The sequence below is a fragment of the Schistocerca cancellata genome, chromosome 8 (genome assembly GCF_023864275.1).
Source record: "Schistocerca cancellata isolate TAMUIC-IGC-003103 chromosome 8, iqSchCanc2.1, whole genome shotgun sequence".
NCBI classification, from domain to species: Eukaryota; Metazoa; Arthropoda; class Insecta; order Orthoptera; family Acrididae; genus Schistocerca; species Schistocerca cancellata.
This window is the reverse complement of record NC_064633.1, coordinates 488,511,253-488,532,606: the sequence shown is the minus strand read 5'-3', so window position 1 is coordinate 488,532,606 and position 21,354 is coordinate 488,511,253. Positions and strand designations below refer to the sequence as shown.

The window sequence follows — 21,354 nt, the reverse complement described above, 5'->3', positions numbered from 1 at the left end:
TTTGACAAAATTATTAATTACTTTGGAATTAAGTAAGGTCTGGCTTTGCTAACATGTTTCCAACTAGAGCCAAATAGATACTTTAAGATTACTAGTACTTCGTCTTCCAAATGTTTATAATGAGTACAGAATTTATATTTGTTATATGCCAATGATAGAATTTAAGTTACGAATCAATTACTGATTTCACCCTATAATAAAAGATACTAACTAGGAATAGTTAAAATAAACTCGAAAATCAATTACATACATAAAACTAAGCACAACATTAGATCTGGTGTTATATTCTTTAAAACTGAAGGCAAACCTTTCTCTTTTATGAAAATGCAGACTATACTCACTTATGTTAATGGTAATTAGTTGAAATTGAAAAAAAAAAACAAATTTAAGTAGGCAGATGGCAAAACAAGAGGAAGTAAAATTATCCCAGCTTGCTTCGTCACAAGCCATTTGGTACTATCTGGTATCATCTGATACGCCACCGGCTGTATCACACCAAACATGGGATTGGTTGAATTTTCAATATGGCTGCTCTCTGAGCTGCTCCATTATCTATAGACTAGTCCAGTAATTCATAATTTCCATGTCCTCTTCTGTTGTTGTACCTCACAATCCAGCTCCAGTTATATTCCAAAATAGTCACTTTGTTCCAAAAAATTTTTTATCAGTCATTGTACATTTTACTCAGTGACGTTTTTGTTCTCTGCAGAGTGTATACTCCACTAACAGTCACTTGAATGTTTTATAAGTTCCTCTCTAATGTGTCTTAGCAAAGTGATCCTTCTGCAATGAGTCATCAATGTAAACTTTCAATAACATCCCACTAAAGTCAGTTTGTTACATTATGCTCTCAGCACTCACTCATTCGTAACACTATATCAGTTTTTGTACTGCTCCTCATTTGTCTAAAGAAGCATATGTAAACACAGTTGTGCTACTTTACATTAAAAGTCTCTTCTAAATGCTGTCCTTTGTGCTTGCAAGTCAGCAAACAAGCACTGTACCAAGTGTAATATTGTTTCTCAAAGTTAAAATGTTCATGCTAGGACTGTATCTCTTCATAAATAAAAAGTTACATCCAGTAGCTCTTTTCAGATGTTCATACAAAATCACATATTTATTCACATAATTTGATGCCTATCACTAAAGACCAGGCCTCATTATAGATCAAAAATATTTATGCTGTACTCACATTTCATGGATAACTTTAAATTATATTCTGCCAAAATGATGAGAATCATGAATTAATTTTTCTATAGCAAATCTAAAAATTGTGTTCAAGGCACACGGAATGATGATAATAGTTCATCAAGGTACAATGTCACATTTATGAGAGTTACTTGTTAAGTCTTTCACAGAGTCTAATAGTCTCTGCTCATATCCTCGAATAATCCCAAGGATAGTTCAAACAAAGACACTAGAGCAAACAGTGTAGAGAATACTGAAATCCTGGAGCAAGTTACATACTTATCAAGACTTTTTTTCAAGAAAAACTAGTAGTGTATGACAGAACTGTGCATATTCCAGAAATTTGTAGTGGTTTGGTCACAATATCAACTGAAAGTTTAGGCTGGTTGAAATCTGAAATTAATTATATCTAGTGAATTAATTAGGTTTAAGCTAAAATAAACATGTCTTTGAAATGAGCAAAATCTATTCTACAGTTTAGAGATATGCTAATGTACTTTTCTGAATCTATTCATTATTTCAATGGATTTTTATGGATGCCCTCAAGATTGAAAATTTTGAAGTACTGTACTTTTGAATTACATCATTTTCAACAACAAATTGGTTATCCTGAATAAATAGGTTTCACATGGGAAATTAATTTATATTAGATTGTGCTCAGATAATGGATTCTTTAATCAAACTTTTTGTAAGAATAACAGCAAGAAAAGAAAAAAACCTAGTATACATCTTAGCATCATAGGCTAGACAGTGTGCTGGCTTTATGATAGCAGAGTGGGAGGACAGTGCTAGGAAGCTTGTGAATCCCTGCAAGTCATGTTCGTTGCATCGGTGCACTGCTGCTGCCTGCTGAATCCAATGTTGCCAGATGGAGACAGGTTTCTCATGACACTGAATATATGGCCATTTTTAAGACTGGTGGGAATTTTAAATCAAACAGTAAACATTTTTTTTATTAATTTTGAGTATAAGATGCACCTGGATTTTGGTGGCAATTTTTCAAAGAAAAAGATGCATCTTATACTTTTTCAATATTTTCATTCCTTCTTGATGTTGTAGAACTTTGAGCATGAATCATTTTCAGTGTCTTCTTGGTCATCTTTGAAACAACTGAACCACTCAAAAACTTGTGTACCTGATAAACATTCTTTGTCCTACACTTCTTTCTGTAAAAGGTAGGTATCAGTGGCAGCAGTTTTTCAAAGATTCATGTGAAACTTCACAACAATTTATTGCACTTTTATTACCCTTATCATTTTTCTGGCAAAATAAAATAACATCTCTTACACAAATGTAGGTCACAACCACACTGATCATTCCACAGATGCTAGAGATGCTTCACTTGACTGAGAAGGCTTCATAGTTCATAGCTATTGCTCGCTCATCTTTCTATCTCGGTGGCAGCACCAGTCCTGTAATTTTACATCCACACCTCACACACCATTGAGATAAGACACCCAAAGCTTCCTTAGATGTGGAGTGAGGATGTGAAGGAGAGCATATAAAATTATTTAAAATTAGAAATGAATCCATAACATGCAAGGTTGCTGAGTTGACTGATGACAGTCCCAATGATATTTAATTCTTATGTATGTAGAAAGAGGTATGGTAGAAAGAGTTGGCCTGTAAAGCATAAATCTCAAATGCTGGGACAATTTCAACCATATTTGGTACATAAATGGCTTACTATAGGGAGAAAATTACTACATGACTGGGGCACTCTTGGCACTCCTACAGATAGAGGTAGAGATCAGGGAGGGGCATGGAGAAATTTCAGCCACACTTAACATATGTCAAGGTATCTAGGAAAACCTAATAAACAACCAAATATTATATGAATTATATTTCCTAGTGCTGTACTGTAAGCACTGTAAGTACTGTAAGCACATTATACTGTAAGCAACACCAACAGACATTTGTTTCAGCATTCAAAGATATTACAAAATTCATTTTCTTACTAAAAATAGTAATTCATGTAGATGTTATGGTGTTACTAGCATAACATCAACTGTGCTTGCTTGATAGGATTACCCTTCACTTAATTTTGTAGTCATCTGATGACTAAACACACATTTCTTGACAAACAGAAAAAAATATGTATATGTAAAGCTGGGGGTAAGCAAACTGCAAGTTGTAACCTCCCCCTCACTTATCGTCCTTAATGACAGTGAAAAATTAAACCGCGTGTACCTAATGGAAATTTGGGAAAAGCAATCGTCACCGAAGTTAATCTGTCGGTAAAGAGGGAGGAAAGGGTTACATCTAAATGAAAGGGAAAATGCAAATGAAACTGGTGGAAATTAATTTTGAAAAGGGGTAAAGTTAATAAAGAAAGTAAATGTGCGGCCGTTACATTAACAATTAACTAGCGGTAATTAGATATTTGAGATTTGGGGGAAATTACGGTCGCCAGTCCTAGGACAATTACTATAGTAACTGAAAAAGAAAGGTTATTACACATAGAATTAGCACTAGAAGCATGGCAACTGAAAGTTGACATGTGTAGTGTGAAAACTGAAAGTTTGTCAGAAGTAATAAATTTCGCTACACCCTGACTTAATTTAGCAAAAGAATTAATAAAACCACAAAATCGAAAGTTAATTTAGTGACTGAAGTTAATAGTGAGCTTTCTTTCTGAAGCACATCGAAATTCAGTAAAATACGGTTAGTCTTGGACTACCTCAACAATCATTTCAAAAGCTACTTGAATCTACGCAATTTAGAAAGAAGAGATTTAACTTTGAACTTGAATTAAATGATTCTGAACAATTAACAATAGTAAAATTTAGTACGTACCAAGCTGAGCTGCAGTCACAGGTATGCTAAAATACGGTAACAAAACTCGCAGTCTTAATTCGTACTTGTGTAATCTAAATATTGTAGCCAGCTATGAAAACTTTAACTGAACTTTGAAATTAAAGCAGTGAAATGCTATATTATTGTTTTAATGCTGGCGTTTGAATTTCAACGACACTCGGGTTCATTCTGGAAAAGGAAAGGACCCTGCTTGGTAATACAATTGGGACAATGAGCAGCAAATGTTCATGCTAAGTTGCTGTAATTATAGTTACGAAAATGGTACAGTTTGAAAAGCTGAGGTCTGCCATACAGTTCTAAAACTTTACGTGCTCCCAGTCTTCCTTGTTGGTTGATTGAAGGTTTGAAGCCGTCGATCGAGGAGGTGGCGACAGTCACTCATTGTCGGCCGTCGCTCTTGCGGAAGCTGGATGTTGGCGCGCCTTCCTTTCGACATGGTCACCAGGCAAAACGGGCTCTTGACGTGCGCCAGCTAATGCTTCCCGTCCGCGACACCGTGTCAGAAACTATCATCGCAAGTCGAGCGCAATTACATGCTGCCAAACCCCGAAAGCGCGGCAACTCGCGGGAGCATCACACAACACACCTGCTCCACTCGCTACTCCAGCCAGACTCTCTCTCTGCTCAGCCCGCGCTCCACGCAACAGAGTTAACCCTACCAAAGATCCTGCACACTTTGATTCTTCACACGACCTATCGATGTAATCATTCGATAGCAGTTTTCCCTAGGCAAGACCCAGCATAAAAATACAAATAATATTTACAAAACAACCAATTATACATCGACATAAATACATAAATATATATATACAAATAGTAAAACAATTACAATATGTAAAGACAGAAATGTCATATCTTGAGGTAACAAAGCAAGGAAAAAAAATAATAGTACAATAGATGGTAATAGGAGGATATGCATTTCCAGCGTTACAAAGTAATCACAGACCTATCTCTCTTCTTCAACTCTTCCCAAAAAAGTTTAAGAAAGAGGCTTATGGAAGACTACTGACTCATTTACTTGAGCAAAAAATATTAACTGTCTCTCAGTTTGCTCACTATCCCATTGGTGCATTCTTTGATTTTCCAAAACTTTTAATTCTTTGAGTAGCAAAATTCTACTTGCCAAACTGAAGTGTTATGAATTTAATGGTATTGGTCTTGCATGGCTCGAGTCCTGCTGAAACAATTCAAATGAAAATTAGAAACATACTTTGTAACCACTCATTGCAAAAATTATCTGAATCTCTAGATTCAAAAACTGAAATTTCTTGTTAGCTACTTGGTGAGTAGCAGTGTTCATTGTACAGATTTGTGACAAACACTGATGTATTGTAAAAATTACTGTTTATTTTAAGATGTTGGTAACCATTTTCTTTCAAAACAACAGTGTAATCAATATTAAGCTACCAACAGGAGATGAAGTAAGAAAGCAGCAGATTTTTTAAAAGTATTGGAATCCTGTTTAATTCACTTGATTAAAATTATTTGTAATAAGCATGAACAACACTAAACAGTATAATAATAGTTTGTTGTTAATACAGTTTAGAGGCTGAATTTGTGTGATTTGTCTTTTATTATTGTATACCTCATTTCACACCCCTGAAAGTTCTTCTTAGTGTGATGTATCGAACCTTATGAATGAATGTATGAAAGAGATTTGAAACTATTTAAAGACGGAAACAGACACACCAGTAAAAAAAAAGGGGTCATTATTTGTGGTTATTTCAAATAGTAGCATGAATAACAGACAATATAGCTGTCTACATTCAACAAGATTTCAAAGGTAAATGTGTCTTTTATGCTGAGATTTGGAGTGTGTGAACTATAACAACAACTGAGAGAGGATACTTTTCTCACCCTGCATTGTTCTTATCACAAACAACTTTCTTCTCAATCAATTGTTAATTTTGTATGAATATGAAAACACAATTCCATACAAATACTTTCTTTCAGCCATTATCAACATTATGAAAGCATTATAATGTAAAAAAAGTATATTACTTTGATGTGTCATTGGTCAACCACATACATTGTTTCAACTTATTGATGATAAATGCTCTTTTCACCATATTTGCTTCTTATTAGTGGCTGAAGAATTGTCAAGAGAGTTTGGTGTGAAAGTTGTTACACCTGGACAGTCACTGAGATACACTTTGGAAGAGATACCGGCATCAGCATTATCAATTGCCATAGAAGAGAAACTTCGATCTGGAGCTCATGTTCCTTCTTACCTTTTAGTTCCAAGTATTGAAGTAGCAACAATGGTTCCAAGGTAGTGTATCATGTTCTCAATAACCTCATGTTAAAAAAGTATTAGAAGCTCCAGAAGTGGAGAGATGTATTGCTTTTAAACTATAACTTCCAAAATGAAATAACAAATCATAGTTCAAAATCATGTAGCTCTTCTGTAACATATCACTGCTTCATTCATCAATTAGAATCTCAGTTTGCCTGGTTAAGGTTTTTCTATTATAGTCACTTGAAACTTGTCTTGTGCTTGGATGTTTAGTTAACTAGACTCAGAAGCCTGCAGCAATATTGCTAATAAAAATGAGGCATTTCGTGTGCTGTACCTGATTAAATATTAATGACAGTGGCTTCTTTCAGTCTCTTAAGTTTGGTTGACTTGAAAACATGTTTTTTATGCATTTGTTCATTTCTCAGGTATGTAAAGATTCTTGTATATTGTGAATTATTGCCTTTCCTTGTACTTGTTAATTTGTAAATAGGAAGGCACACTATAGACAATTTCTAAGAAACACTCTGAATCTTATTATAATAGATCTTTTAACTTTTAGAAGTAACTAAAATTTAATATGCAACAGATATACCATATTTCAGCGAGGAAATTGTTTCTTTCAGGGGTGCAACACAAGGTTTTGTGTTGGATGGTTTCCCAAATACAGAAGAAGAGTCACAACTTTTAGAAAATTTAGGAATAATACCATACATATTTATCATACTTCAGTACAGTAACAGGACAAGTGAAAAGAACTTGAAGAAACTCAGTGCCAACTTATACAGGTAGATGTTTTTGTTCAATTTAAATGCTGATCACACAATTTGACTTGGACACTGAGTGGACAATACTGACAGCAGAAGCTTGTGGTCAGCTTGTAGCTCATTGTTTGCTGAGACAAGCCCCACATTCTTCTCTCAGAGCAGCCAGCTTATAGCTTATAAAACAAACGATCATGTAATTGATTAATGCATCACAAAATGACACAGAAGTTGATGGTGAGTTGCTAGGAGGACCAGGTATAGCCTCTTCACTCATTTCTGTAAATAATATTAATAATCACTATTCACAACATCGCATGCAGATCAACACTGTATTCACAGCAGTTACTTGTTACAGCACCCACTACTGTTACATAGCTAAGGTCTTAAATGAGTTTAAACATTCCAGAGCAGTGTAAAGTCAGCCAACTTCCATTGGTCACAGAGGGACCAACTGAAAATTTGTGATCAGTAATATGTAATACTTTTGTTTGTGACATATTTATAATTTGGCATATCTCCAGTAAAATTATGGTACAAAATTTACTGCACTTGTAAATTCAGTCTATTTGATAATATTTCATTTTTGTGTAGTAGACAGCCAGTGGATTATAGCAAATAGGTGTGAGATATTTTCATGGCAGCGAAGTTAATGCTACTGAGGTTACTTAACCCTTGAGTGGGTGTGCCATTTTTTATAACATGAGTAGGTGTTATACGCATGTAAAGAAGAGGCGTATTTATGAAACTTCCTGACAGATTAAAACTTTGCGCTTGACCAAGACTCGAACTTGGGACCTTTGCCTATCACAGGTAAGTGCTCTAACATCTGAGCTACCCAAGCATGGCTCACGACCCATCCTCACAGTTTCAATTCTGCCAGTACCTCAACTCCTACCTTCTTAACTTCACAGAAGCTCTCCTGTGAACCTTGCAGAACTAGCACTCCTGGAAGAACAGATATTGTGGAGGTATGGCTTAGCCACAGCCTGAGGGATGTTTACAGAATGAGATTTTCACTCTGCAGTGGAATGTGTGCTGATATGAAACTTCCTGGCAGATTAAAACTGTGTACCGGACCGAGACTCAAACTCGGGACCTTTGCCTAAGTTGTTGTTGTTGTGGTCTTCAGTCCTGAGACTGGTTTGATGCAGCTCTCCATGCTACTCTATCCTGTGCAAGCTTCTTCATCTCCCAGTATCTACTGCAACCTACATCCTTCTGAATCTGCTTAGTGTATTCATCTCTTGGTCTCCCTCTACGATTTTTACCCTCCACACTGCCCTCCAATGCCAAATTTGTGATCCCTTGATGCCTCAAAACATGTCCTACCAACCGATCCCTTCTTCTAGTCAAGTTGTGCCACAAACTTCTCTTCTCCCCAATCCTATTCAATACCTCCTCATTAGTTACGTGATCTACCCACCTTATCTTCAGCATTCTTCTGTAGCACCACATTTCGAAAGCTTCTATTCTCTTCTTGTCCAAACTAGTTATCGTCCATGTTTCACTTCCATACATGGCTACACTCCATACAAATACTTTCAGAAACGACTTCCTGACACTTAAATCTATACTCGACGTTAACAAATTCCTCTTCTTGAGAAACGCTTTCCTTGCCATTGCCAGTCTACATTTTATATCCTCTCTACTTCGACCATCATCGGTTATTTTACTCCCTAAATAGCAAAACTCCTTTACTACTTTAAGTGTCTCATTTCCTAATCTAATTCCCTCAGCATCACCCGACTTAATTTGACTACATTCCATTATCCTCGTTTTACTTTTGTTGATGTTCATCTTATATCCTCCTTTCAAGACACTGTCCATTCCATTCAACTGCTCTTCCAAGTCCTTTGCTGTCTCTGACACAATTACAATGTCATCGGCGAACCTCAATGTTTTTACTTCTTCTCCATGAATTTTAATACCTACTCCGAATTTTTCTTTTGTTTCCTTTAATGCTTGCTCAATATAGAGATTGAATAACATCGGGGAGAGGCTACAACCCTGTCTTACTCCCTTCCCAACCACTGCTTCCCTTTCATACCCCTCGACTCTTATAACTGCCATCTGGTTTCTGTACAAATTGTAAATAGCCTTTCGCTCCCTGTATTTTACCCCTGCCACCTTCAGAATTTGAAAGAGAGTATTCCAGTTAACATTGTCAAAAGCTTTCTCTAAGTCTACAAATGCTAGAAACGTAGGTTTGCCTTTTCTTAATCTTTCTTCTAAGATAAGTCGTAAGGTCAGTATTGCCTCACGTGTTCCAACATTTCTACGGAATCCAAACTGATCTTCCCCGAGGTCGGCTTCTACCAGTTTTTCCATTCGTCTGTAAAGAATTCGCGTTAGTATTTTGCAGCTGTGACTTCTTAAACTGATAGTTCGGTAATTTTCACATCTGTCAACACCTGCTTTCTTTGGGATTGGAATTATTATATTCTTCTTGAAGTCTGAGGGTATTTCGCCTGTCTCATACATCGTGCTCACCAGATGGTAGAGTTTTGTCATGACTGGCTCTCCCGAGGCCATCAGTAGTTCAAATGGAATGTTGTCTACTCCCGGGGCCTTGTTTCGACTCAGGTCTTTCAGTACTCTGTCAAACTCTTCACGCAGTATCTTATCTCCCATTTCGTCTTCATCTACATGCTCTTCCATTTCCATAATATTGTCCTCAAGTACATCGCCCTTGTATAAACCCTCTATATACTCCTTCCACCTTTCTGCCTTCCCTTCTTTGCTTAGAACTGGGTTGCCATCTGAGCTCTTGATATTCATACAAGTGGTTCTCTTCTCTCCAAAGGTCTCTTTAATTTTCCTGTAGGCAGTATCTATCTTACCTCTAGTGAGACAAGCCTCTACATCCTTACATTTGTCCTCTAGCCATCCCTGCTTAGCCATTTTGCACTTCCTGTCGATTTCATTTTTGAGACGTTTGTATTCCTTTTTGCCTGCTTCATTTACTGCATTTTTATATTTTCTCCTTTCATCAATTAAATTCAGTATTTCTTCTGTTACCCAAGGATTTCTATTAGCCCTCGTCTTTTTACCTACTTGATCCTCTGCTGCCTTCACTACTTCATCCCTCAGAGCTACCCATTCTTCTTCTACTGTATTTCTTTCCCCCATTCCTGTCAATTGTTCCCTTATGCTCTCCCTGAAACTCTCTACAACCTCTGGTTCTTTCAGTTTATCCAGGTCCCATCTCCTTAAATTCCCACCTTTTTGCAGTTTCTTCAGTTTCAATCTGCAGTTCATAACCAATAGATTGTGGTCAGAATCCACATCTGCCCCAGGAAATGTCTTACCATTTAAAACCTGGTTCCTAAATCTCTGTCTTACCATTATATAATCTATCTGATACCTTTTAGTATCTCCAGGATTCTTCCAGGTATACAACCTTCTTTTATGATTCTTGAACCAAGTGTTGGCTATGATTAAGTTATGCTCTGTGCAAAATTCTACAAGGCGGCTTCCTCTTTCATTCCTTCCCCCCAATCCATATTCACCTACTATGTTTCCTTCTCTCCCTTTTCCTACTGACGAAATCCAGTCACCCATGACTATTAAATTTTCGTCTCCCTTTACTACCTGAATAATTTCTTTTATCTCGTCATACATTTCATCTATTTCTTCATCATCTGCAGAGGTAGTTGGCATATAAACTTGTACTACTGTAGTAGGCATGGGCTTTGTGTCTATCTTGGCCACAATAATGCGTTCACTATGTTGTTTGTAGTAGCTAACCCGCACTCCTATTTTTTTATTCATTATTAAACCTACTCCTGCATTACCCCTATTTGATTTTGTATTTATAACCCTGTAATCACCTGACCAAAAGTCTTGTTCCTCCTGCCACCGAACTTCACTAATTTCCACTATATCTAACTTTAACCTATCCATTTCCCTTTTTAAATTTTCTAACCTACCTGCCCGATTAAGGGATCTGACATTCCACACTCCGCCCAGAGATCCGAATGGGGGACTATTTTACCTCCGGAATATTTTACCCAAGAGGACGCCATCATCATTTAATCATACAGTAGAGCTGCATGTCCTCCGGAAAAATTACGGCTGTAGTTTCCCCTTGCTTTCAGCCGTTCGCAGTACCAGCACAGCAAGGCCGTTTTGGTTAATGTTACAAGGCCAGATCAGTCAATCATCCAGACTGTTGCCCCTGCAACTACTGAAAAGGCTGCTGCCCCTCTTCAGGAACCACATGTTTGTCTGGCCTCTCAACAGATACCCCTCCGTTGTGGTTGCACCTACGGTACGGCCATCTGTATCGCTGAGGCACGCAAGCCTCCCCACCAACACCAAGGTCCATGGTTCATGGGGGGGTTGCCTAGGTATAAGCCTGTAAATTGTATATATTTATTTCATTTTCAGTCCATCCATGCTCAGTCATTATGAATATGCTTGATGCTGCAGCAACAAGTGACTCTTCTATCTCATCAGGCTTTTTAAAGTATACTGAACATGTGGTGAAATACTCACGTTGGCAAAATTGGATACACAAACCAAAGACACATAAATTACAGAACAATTTAATTGAATCTTAGTCTTCTGCTTACAAGTCTAAGCAAGACTGGTGTAAAAATATAATACCAGAAAAGAAACAGATGAAAGCACATAGCAGGAATAACTTAAATGTTAACAAATTTCTTTCATATGTACAACTTCATTTTCTTTTTTACCTACATATATCACAATTCCTATTATTTCAGTTGTGCAGCTTTCATGTTCCTTAAAGTCCTTCCTTCTTCTGAAGTTGTAGCTTATGGCTGTGTTGGGGCCCTTGTTTTTGTGGGATCTGTTTCTCCAAATGTAATTCATGGGCTTTCAGTTGTGTTTATTAATAATATGTGTTTTGACATGTTTACAGTTAGCTTTCTTGCTTGCAGTATTGCATTGTCATTTCACTGGTTAATCATATGTAGAATGTCTGAGGATGGAGTTATATAATTCAGAAATCAATAACCATTTTACATACAAATAGCAAAAATTTAGACCCAGCGAGGTGGCACAGTGGTTAGCACAGTGGACTTGCATTAGGGAGGACAACAGTTCAAACCTGAGTACTGACTTAGGTTTTGTGTGATTTCCCTAAATCACTTCAGGCAAATGCTGGGATGGTTCCTTTGAAAGGGCATGGCCAATTTTCTTTGCCATCCTTCTCTAATTCGATGGGATGGGACTGATGACCTTGCTGTTTTGACCCCTCCCCAAACCCACCAACCCAAAAGTTTAGAAAGCTGGTAGGAGCAAGTCAGTCATATATTATTAATATATATTCTTCATCAGCAGACAGTAAAATTTTTAAACAGTTCTATAAATTCCTTACAAAGTCATTTATCTGGATTAAGAACTGATCTGGACACAATGCCAAAATTTGTTAGTCTACTTGTGTTATGTTTCCCCATTCTGAGTTTAGTTTAACTTTCTTGGTGTATTTAGTCAATGTCATCACGTGCTTTCTTTTAAAAAGTTAAGACTCTAGTCATGCCAAAAATTTGAGAAGATTTTAGTTTCTGAAGTAGAATTCTATCATTGTCTTTGACAGAGTCATGTTGTTTCCCTCTGCTAGGATTTCATTTGTGGGACCATATGAAGTGCTTATTTCCATAGTCGTAAAAGTCCATTACCTCCACTTTTCTGCCTATAATGCTTCTGAAATTAATGATCCCAACAAACAGAATGAAAAGTTCATCTCTAACAAGAAGCCACATGCTTGAATATTTCTGGTATCTCAACTGCAGATTTTTCAGCGCTCATTTAACTGTAGGACTGTATCTCAAAATGAACAAAAATGGACTTGTGCCACTATTGAAATAAGCCCTTCATATGTGACCTGGTCTGGAAATGATCCTGCATGAGACTCAAACTGAGGAATAGGTACCACTTCATCTCCTTAAAAATGAGTCAGTGTGCTACAGTGAACCACATTTTGAAATAAACTGAAAAGACTGGTAGGAGTGGAATACACCTGCAATGAACTGAGGTAATTTGCTTATCTCCATTTACAGGTAACTGTACATTTAAATTCGTCAGGAAATACACCTTCTGTCATAGGTTTATATGTACACATCTTATAAAAGGGGGGGTCCTGTCAAGTCACTGAAGATAACTGATGCTAAGACCAAGTTGCTAATGACCCTTGCACTATGATCTACATTGCATGTCTGAATCTGTACTAAAGTAAGAGTTTTCGCATGTTGTGGGCTACACTGCTTTTTCAACCCCACCCCCACAGGAATTTTTTCCAGACAGTAAGTGATATGTGTACCAAGTTTGGTTGAGATTGGTCCAGTAGTGTAGGAGGAGATGTAGAACATACATACATGCATATATTTTTGTAATTTGTATGGATTCATTTATTGTTGTGACCTTCCTTGAGTACTTCTTGTGACACATGTAGTATTGAGTCCTCAATACATGCACCTCAGTGCCAAGATTAATCTGATGTGTGTGGTGGTGTTATAATTTGAAACTGCGAACTATTATTTATTTTTAAAGTATTTCTCAGTAGCCTCAGTCTGATATATTGCAACAGCTGCCATCCTCAGTGCTAGCACCTCCCACAATGTGTTGCTACTCAAGCCAGCACTCACTCACCCCTTACATGCCCAGTACAGACCACCAATTTCCTGTCGTTGGTTGCTAGCTTGCTGGCAGCAACACAGCTACTGAAGATAGTCCAGCCTCTTGTCCTTGCCTTAACCCCTCAGCCAACTCAGTGCTTACAACTCCATGATTTCAGTAACATTAGGCCCCTGATAGCTTACTGTCACATAAATTTTATGTCACACTCCTCCTCTTAATGTGGCACTTAGCATGCTATGTGGCACATTAAGTAACACTAAAATTGACTTTGTTAAACATAATACAGGGTGGAGAAAAATTGTGTCAGAAAATTTTAAACCTGGATAGTTGATGCCAGTAGGAACCAAAATTACTAATGTTGTGTTGGTCAACAACACACAATTTTTAAACTACAGAAACATGCCACCATGCGCTTTGATTTACTGATGTAAAACTTACTTCTTGCTGTGGGTAAATACACATGATTTAGTGCATAATTTCTCCTAACATTCCTCTCCCACTTTCACAATGAAATATGGCTTTTGTGTTAGCAAGATTCATTAGTCTCACCAAGCAACTAATATCCCATCAATCACTGTAAAATATGTGTCAAAATTGGGTAATGGACACAATGTAAGGACTGTCAACATTACCGATTCACAAGTCCATAGAGCTTGTGTCCCCACAGGGCTCCCCCCAAAGGCATGGAGTGCTGAAGTTGTGTTGCAGTATGGTGCAGGTAATCTCTGGAGATGCTAACTTGTACTCATCTAGATGTCTTGGTCAGTGCAGCAGTCTGCATGTTCGTGACATCGGTATTGGCACAATAGGTGGTACTGGAGGTGCCATTGTTAGGTCATCAGCCGGAGGTTGTATGCATCCTGTGCTGGGTGTGTAGGCTGATCCTGTGTCTGGTTTCCAATGTTGTGGCCTGGGGCTTACACATGTGGGATGCTATCCCTGGATAGCATAGATAACAGTGCAGCTGTATCGACTGACTGTGGTATCAGTGTGGAATGGTACAATGATTACGACACTGTGCTGTTGCTGACCTGTTGGTTTTTGTACATGGCAGATACCACAATCATCATTTCATGTAGAGACACTGTCAAGCACTATCTTCAGGAAGATAGTGCTTGACATTGACTGTGATGGAAAAGGGGATTGTGTCGTGGTGTGGGGTCAAAGGGGCAGTATTGTTGCACAGTGTCTCCGCCAAAGTCCATGCTGGCTTCAGTCTATTGATGGACACAGTAGTAGGTTTGATAGCTAGCATGATCTTGAATGTGTTGTGTCTCTGTCTTAGTACTTTATATGTTCCACTGTATGCTGGGTGCAGTGCTGGCTTGATGGCACCTGTGCGTAGCATTACGTGAATACAAGTCAGTAGGTTTTTGTGCACAAATACAGTGGTGCAATGATAGTGGGACTGTGATGCTGCATATCCATTCTCTGACCCATCGTACGAGGTCTGGGAGGTCCTTGTTGCCTTTGTTCATTGTCTGTGTGACAGATTGCACCGGGAGGCAAATCTCTTCACTGTAGAGGATCTCCGTTAGCGAGGCACTGAGGTCCTCTTAGTGAGGCATTCTGATACCCAGCAGCACCCAGGGTAGGGCCTCTGACCATTCGTTACCATGGCACACCATTGCCATTTTCAACATGAGGTGCCACCATTCCACTACGTTGTTTGACTGTAGATGGTAGGCTGTGGTATGGAATTAGTGGCAGCTGCAGAGGCAGCACAGTTCTGTAAACAGGGTCAATTCAGATTGTCTACCCTGATCAGTTGCTAGCGACTCAGGGCAGCCAAATCTCACTATCCATAGGTCAATGAATGATCTTGCCACTGTCTCTGTTGATACGTCCCTGAGCGGAGCAGCCTCCACCCACCAAGTCGTTCAGTCAATGACTAATAGGATATAATGAAATCCATTAGATTCAGCTAGTAGCCCCACTAAATCTATATGTGCATGGAAAAAATGGCACTTCAGGACAGGGAAGCTCCCTAACAGTGGTTGGTTGTGTTGTCCTGTCTTCACGCTCTGGCAAGGAATGTACTCTCATGTCCAAGTGGCACAATCCCTCTTCATATTCGGCCACACATAACGCTCTGAAACTAGTTTCATTGTGGGGCACACTCAAGGGTGAGCTAAGTTATGGAGTAAGCCACATATTGTTTGGTGATAGTTGGCAGAGATGTAAGGTCACTGCCTCCTAGTTGACACATCGCACCAAACTACTTTGTTGGTTCCAGGCACTGGTCATTGTCATAGCTGTAATCCCTTATCTCCGCCTGACAAGAATTGTTCCAGGTCCATATATGTTGCCCATGCATCAGTGAGATTATCAAAATCCAGTTGATTCATCATGGCTGTAAGGTAGGACAGGTAGCCCACAACCATATTGTCCATTCTGTGCACTTGGCGAATGTCTGCTGTGAACTGTGAGATGTGGTCCAATTGCCTAAACCTGCATGGTGTGGCATTGGCAGATGGATTCTTTACTGCACAGCTAATGGTCAATGGTCTCTATAGACAGTCAGTGGTGTCCCTTCACCATGTTGTAAAAGAAGCACACCACTTCATACATGGCCAGTAGTTTGCAGTCGAAGATGGGCAACTTCCCCCGAGAGTCTGTCAGTTTCCTTGAGAAAAAAAAGATAGTTTGTGTCATCCCTGGTACTTCCTACTGTAATACAGCGCCTATCACTCAGTGACTAGCACCTGATGTAATGATAAAATGAGCATCCAGTGTAGGTAGTGCAAGTGTGACGGTGTGGGCTAGTTCAACTTTAATGTTGTCAAATGCAATTTGCATCTTGGCTGTCCATGTTAGCTTCCTCTTCCCCGATGTACTTTTCCCCCATAGACCTTCTGTGATGGGAGTTGTGTGGAGAGTTTCAGCTGTATGGGGTAGGTTTGTCGTTAGAAAGTGATAACATCTAGAAATTTACATAGTTCTTTGTAATTTGTGGGAGGGAGCCAGTTAGTAATCTGCTCAATTTTGTCCTGTGTGGACCATATGTCTAATGTGTCAACTAGGTGGCCATCGAACATGATGCTAGGCTGTTGCAGTTGGCATTTGTCAGTATTAATTTCCACACCGTGCTGTGACAGCTTGTCATATACTCCATGCAGGCATGGATTTTGAGAATATAATTAAATCATCTAAATAACAGTAACAGTGAGGCACATTGAAACACAACCCATCAATGAATCTTTGCCACATCTGTGCAGCATTTTTCAACCCAAACGGCACGAATAAGAATTCATATAAACTGAATGGAGTGATAATGGCCATTTTCTGAATGTCCTCCGGGGCAATAGGTATTTGGGAGTATGCTCTTTTACAGCCCAGTATGCTAAAGATGGTTGCCCCTGCCAGCTTGTGTACAAAATCTTGGATATTCAGGACCAGTTAGTTATCTGTAATCACTGTGGCATTGAGGTACTGGTAGTCACCGCAGAGGCGCCATATACTGTCTGGGCGCATAGTGATAGCTAATGTCCATGCATTGTACAAAGGTCTGATTATACCATCCTGGAGAAATTCTTCAATGGCTGCCTTGGCCACCTCAAGTGTAAGTGTGTGTGTGTGTGTGTGTGTGTGTGTGTGTGTGTGTGTGTGTGTGGCAGGCAGTCCCAGAGTCATGTTAATTCTGTGTACAGTGCCGTCCATAACTGTGCTAACTGTTTTGTTTGCGAGGCGGGGGGGGGGGGGGGGGGGGGGGGCGGTATCCTGTTGTTGTCTGATCTGTCCCTGGGGGTGGTAGCCTTGTTGGGTAACCCACTTGCAAGAGCAGAAAACTGACACTGTTTGACCTGCTCACAAGAGAGTAAACACTGTCACTGTTCAACCCCTCTCATGAGAGCTGTGTCACCAAGTATAATAGGCACTGTACTAACTTGTGTATCCATGCTAGTGGTTGTAAAGTTATCGTGTGACTCCAGGTGGGCCGAGCCATCTGTAGTTGCTGCTGGATTTGTTGCAGTTGGCTGTACAGTTCATGATGTAGATGCTCATTCTCTGTACATGTTTCGTTGTTCACTTTGCAGATGTTCTCATAATCCATGATCTTTTCATGGAGTTCATTGCACACTGTTGCATTTTATAATACAAGATCCGCTGCAATCTCCAGGAGGGAAAGGGTCTGTGGTGGACGGTGCACTGTCACTGCAGACGCACCCTATGAGGTCTGGGATGAGGCAGTAATGATGTAAGAAGTCCGTTCCAAACACCAGTTCCGATGTTTCAGCCACAAAGGAAGTCCATGGACGTGGTGTGTGGTCGTCTAGCCAGAGTGTCGAGGAGGTTGTCCCCATTACTGGTATTATTGAATTATTCACCGCTTGGAATTGTATGGTTGAGGGCTTGTAATCTCCTGTGGTGAGTGTGGGGGTAGTGTGCTGATGTCCACACCTGTCTCAACCAGCATGCTGTTGTAACCAGCGATCATAAACAAACAGTCGTGTGCTGTCTGTCCAGGTGTGTCGCATTTTATGTGCTTTGGTATCTCCAGTAGAAAGGCAGCTTGATTTAGGGAGGTGGACTGGTGCACCTGTGTAGTTTGGGTAGCTGCATGGTTGTCAGCAGTGGCATGTGTCGGCACCGAATCGCGAATGAAACCAGCAGTAGCAACTTGTCATTTTGTTTTGGTTGAGCTGTGTTGTGGCAGTCTGGGTGTCAGCCGTCTCCCTTGTTTGTTTATTTCCTGCAGGAGCTGGGTCCATGTGCCGTGATTGTTGTGGCACTGCAGCGGTCATGACCTGCAAGGTGGCTGCAGTCCAGTTGCAGAGGGAGGAGGAAGTTGACCAGGGTCTGCGTGCAGTGTTTTGCACTGTGGGTGCTGTTGCTGCTGCTGCTGTTTTGTTGTCTGTTGTGCACCATTTCCATTACTGGTGTGGCTATCATAGATACATGTCCTGGCACTGATCAGGGTCTGGTGGCATGCAAGTGCCAGCATCCTATTGGCCAGTCTTAGGCCCGTTCTCAATGGTGTGTCCACATGTACTAGAATTGCTGTCTGTATCTGGTCTGGAAGCTTCAATAGCCATAATGACCATAGGGCCCAGTCTGGCAGTAGGTTGTTATCAATTTTCATGTGCAGTTTGTGCCATAATGCTATTTATGGCAAGGTGCAGCTGTTCCGCCAGCATGTGTGATAATCATTGCAATATTAGTGACTTCATCATCTTATATTTGTGCACAGTTGAAGTATTTAGCAGTATATTGCTGATGAGATCCGCTTATTCACTGAGATGGTTAAGAAGTATTAACAGCTTGCTCTAGTCATCCTTTATTCCTTTATCCCTGCTGTCCTCATCATACATTTGCATAAAGCAAACCATACTTCTGGTGAGTCTTTGTGAATGGGCAGCAGGTGGAGTTTGATAGTTGTGGGTGGAGTTTGATAGATGGTAGGTGGTTCCTGTAGTGGTAATTTTGTGTTATTCCCACTGAGTTATCACCATTCAGTAGTTGAAAGGTGTTGCTCAGACCAACTGTGGTGGCCTGATGAGGTATGGCACCTGTTTGTTGTACCTGTCAGCATGGTGTGGCATAATATTCTGGTTGGAGCTGTGGTCTGGCGTGTGTTGCAGCCACCCAGGCAGTGATGTCACACCTGTGGATTGGCAGGTGTCACCATATAGAGGCATCGGCAAACTGCAGAACAAATATAGTTTCGTTGGATATCACAATTTTCTGGTGTTGTTTGTCCATGTGTGCACTGTGCACACTGTCCCATTACTTGCATTGCAGCCCTCATGGTTGCTGTGGTGGCGTCGATGTAATGAAATGTAGTTAATGGTGCAGATGGTGTGGCAAGTAAGTTCGTGTTAACAGCATCATACCCCTCAGTCGTAACACATGTCGCAGTAGGTGGGATGAAGTCACGGTCAGGCAGAAGCCATCGTGGCACAGGAGGTCCATGCGGTGTGCCCATAGGATCAGCAGCGTGTTGTGTAATCGCTGTCAGCTCGATAAATTCATGGCAGGTCATCAGCCCATGTGGTGTGGGTTTCACTGTAGGTGTGGAGGCGATGTCTGGCTTGAACTTGATGCCCTTCATTGTCAGTGTGAGTGGTGTAGCAGTCAGCTTGTAATTCTGATATCTGTTTTGTGGTCGTAGTGCTGGTGATGCATCTGTTGTGGCATCCTGGTAGCTGTTGATGTGTAGTCATGGTAAAATGGTAATGTCATGCAGCCATAGCGAGCATCAGCATATCCCAGTGCGAGCTGGATGTAGGGAATGGTGCGGCCAGTGGGGCTGTGACGTCACATCCAAGGCGTACTGCGGTATGCAACGCGGCTGCCATGACATCACCCGCATGATGTGAGAGTGAAAGTGGTTCACGGAAATATGCCATTCTGTCCAAAATCACAGTTAACCAGCACTGTCTGTCCCTGAGGCCACCAAATACACTGACCTGCATATTTATTTGTTGTCTCTGATTGTTTGGCATTTTGTTACGTCACTGTGGTTGGTGTCCGTAATTAGCCTGTCAATGCTTGATATCTCAATAATGATAGAGCCACTCAGCTCATAGGGAGACTTGTGAGTAGCATTAGTACTAGCTAAATGTATATCAATTGGAATATTGCACTCAAGAATGGTGGGGGCAGCAGAGTAGCGCCATTGTGCGTTACCACCAATGGTTGTCGGTCCTTTGTTATGTAGTCTTGATGAGGTTAGTGTCCACATAAGCACTCATAGCACTATTTTCAGTGTTTGTTAAAGGTGCTGTGGTCAATGTAAGTTCAGTATTGTAGTCCTTGTATGTGAACTGATGTGACAATGGTTGCATTGTTGTGTGGGTATCAAACACAAAAGAATTGCAATTTTCTGCTTGTAGCAGTGAAAAGTCATTAGATAAACACTCACAACAGTTGCTATCAGCGACTGTAGCTGGCTGACCATCTGTGTGTGTAGGATCCTTGTCAGCAAGGTGTTGGATTCTCATGTCGGGTGGAGGTGGAGAACTTGTCACACAAAAATGTCGCTGCGCGGTTGTCAAAAAACTTGAGGTCATCAGTGTAGGAATTGGGTAACAAACACAGTATTCATTATGGGTAAAGACTGTCAACATTATTGATTCACATACACAATATTTATTTATACACATCATATGGACAGATACAACTTAAACACTTGGTGTCTCAGAACACACTACCCTAGGTCCAGAGATACTGTTTTTGCAGTGATATTCTTGGGGGCAGAAGTCCATAGAGCTTGTGTCCCCACATATTGATAAACCCAGAACTTCAAATTGAATCTCACTGTCCTGATTCCAATTTAGATTAAAGGCCTTTACAATGTCTGCTTGTGTCTGTATATGTGCGGATGGATGTGTGTCTGTGTGTGCGAGTGTATACCTGTCCCTTTTTCCCCCTAAGGTAAGTCTTTCCACTCCCGGGATTGGAATGACTCCTTACCCTCTCCCTTAAAACCCACATCCTTTTGTCTTTCCCTCTCCTTCCCTCTTTCCTGATGAAGCAACTGTGGGTTGCAAAACCTTGAAATTTGTGTGTGTGTTTGTGTGTTTTTTATTGTCTCCTATCAACATACAAACACTTTCATTTGGTAAGTTACAGCATCTTTATTTTTAGATATATTTTTACATATTTAAGTTGATATAGCAGCTTTCATAATATTGTTACATTCCATCCTGCATTTTCCATTCTTTGATTGAAGTTGATATGCAAAAGATTAGCACCAATGGGTACAAATTAGCTGCACATGTAAGTAGAGATAATATCATG

General features: G+C 40.0%; 1 protein-coding gene across 1 annotated transcript in view; it reads left to right on the top strand.

The window, feature by feature from the left end:
• LOC126095646 (adenylate kinase 9-like) overlaps positions 1–13,103 on the top strand; it is a 156,363-nt gene extending 143,260 nt beyond the window's left edge. The window contains exons 4-7 of the mRNA XM_049910407.1: positions 6,091–6,277; positions 6,868–7,029; positions 11,736–11,892; positions 13,035–13,103. Coding sequence (XP_049766364.1) covers positions 6,091–6,277; positions 6,868–7,029; positions 11,736–11,892; positions 13,035–13,103 — 575 coding nt within the window. The remainder of the gene's footprint in view (positions 1–6,090; positions 6,278–6,867; positions 7,030–11,735; positions 11,893–13,034) is intronic.
• The last annotated feature ends 8,251 nt before the right edge of the window (positions 13,104–21,354 follow it).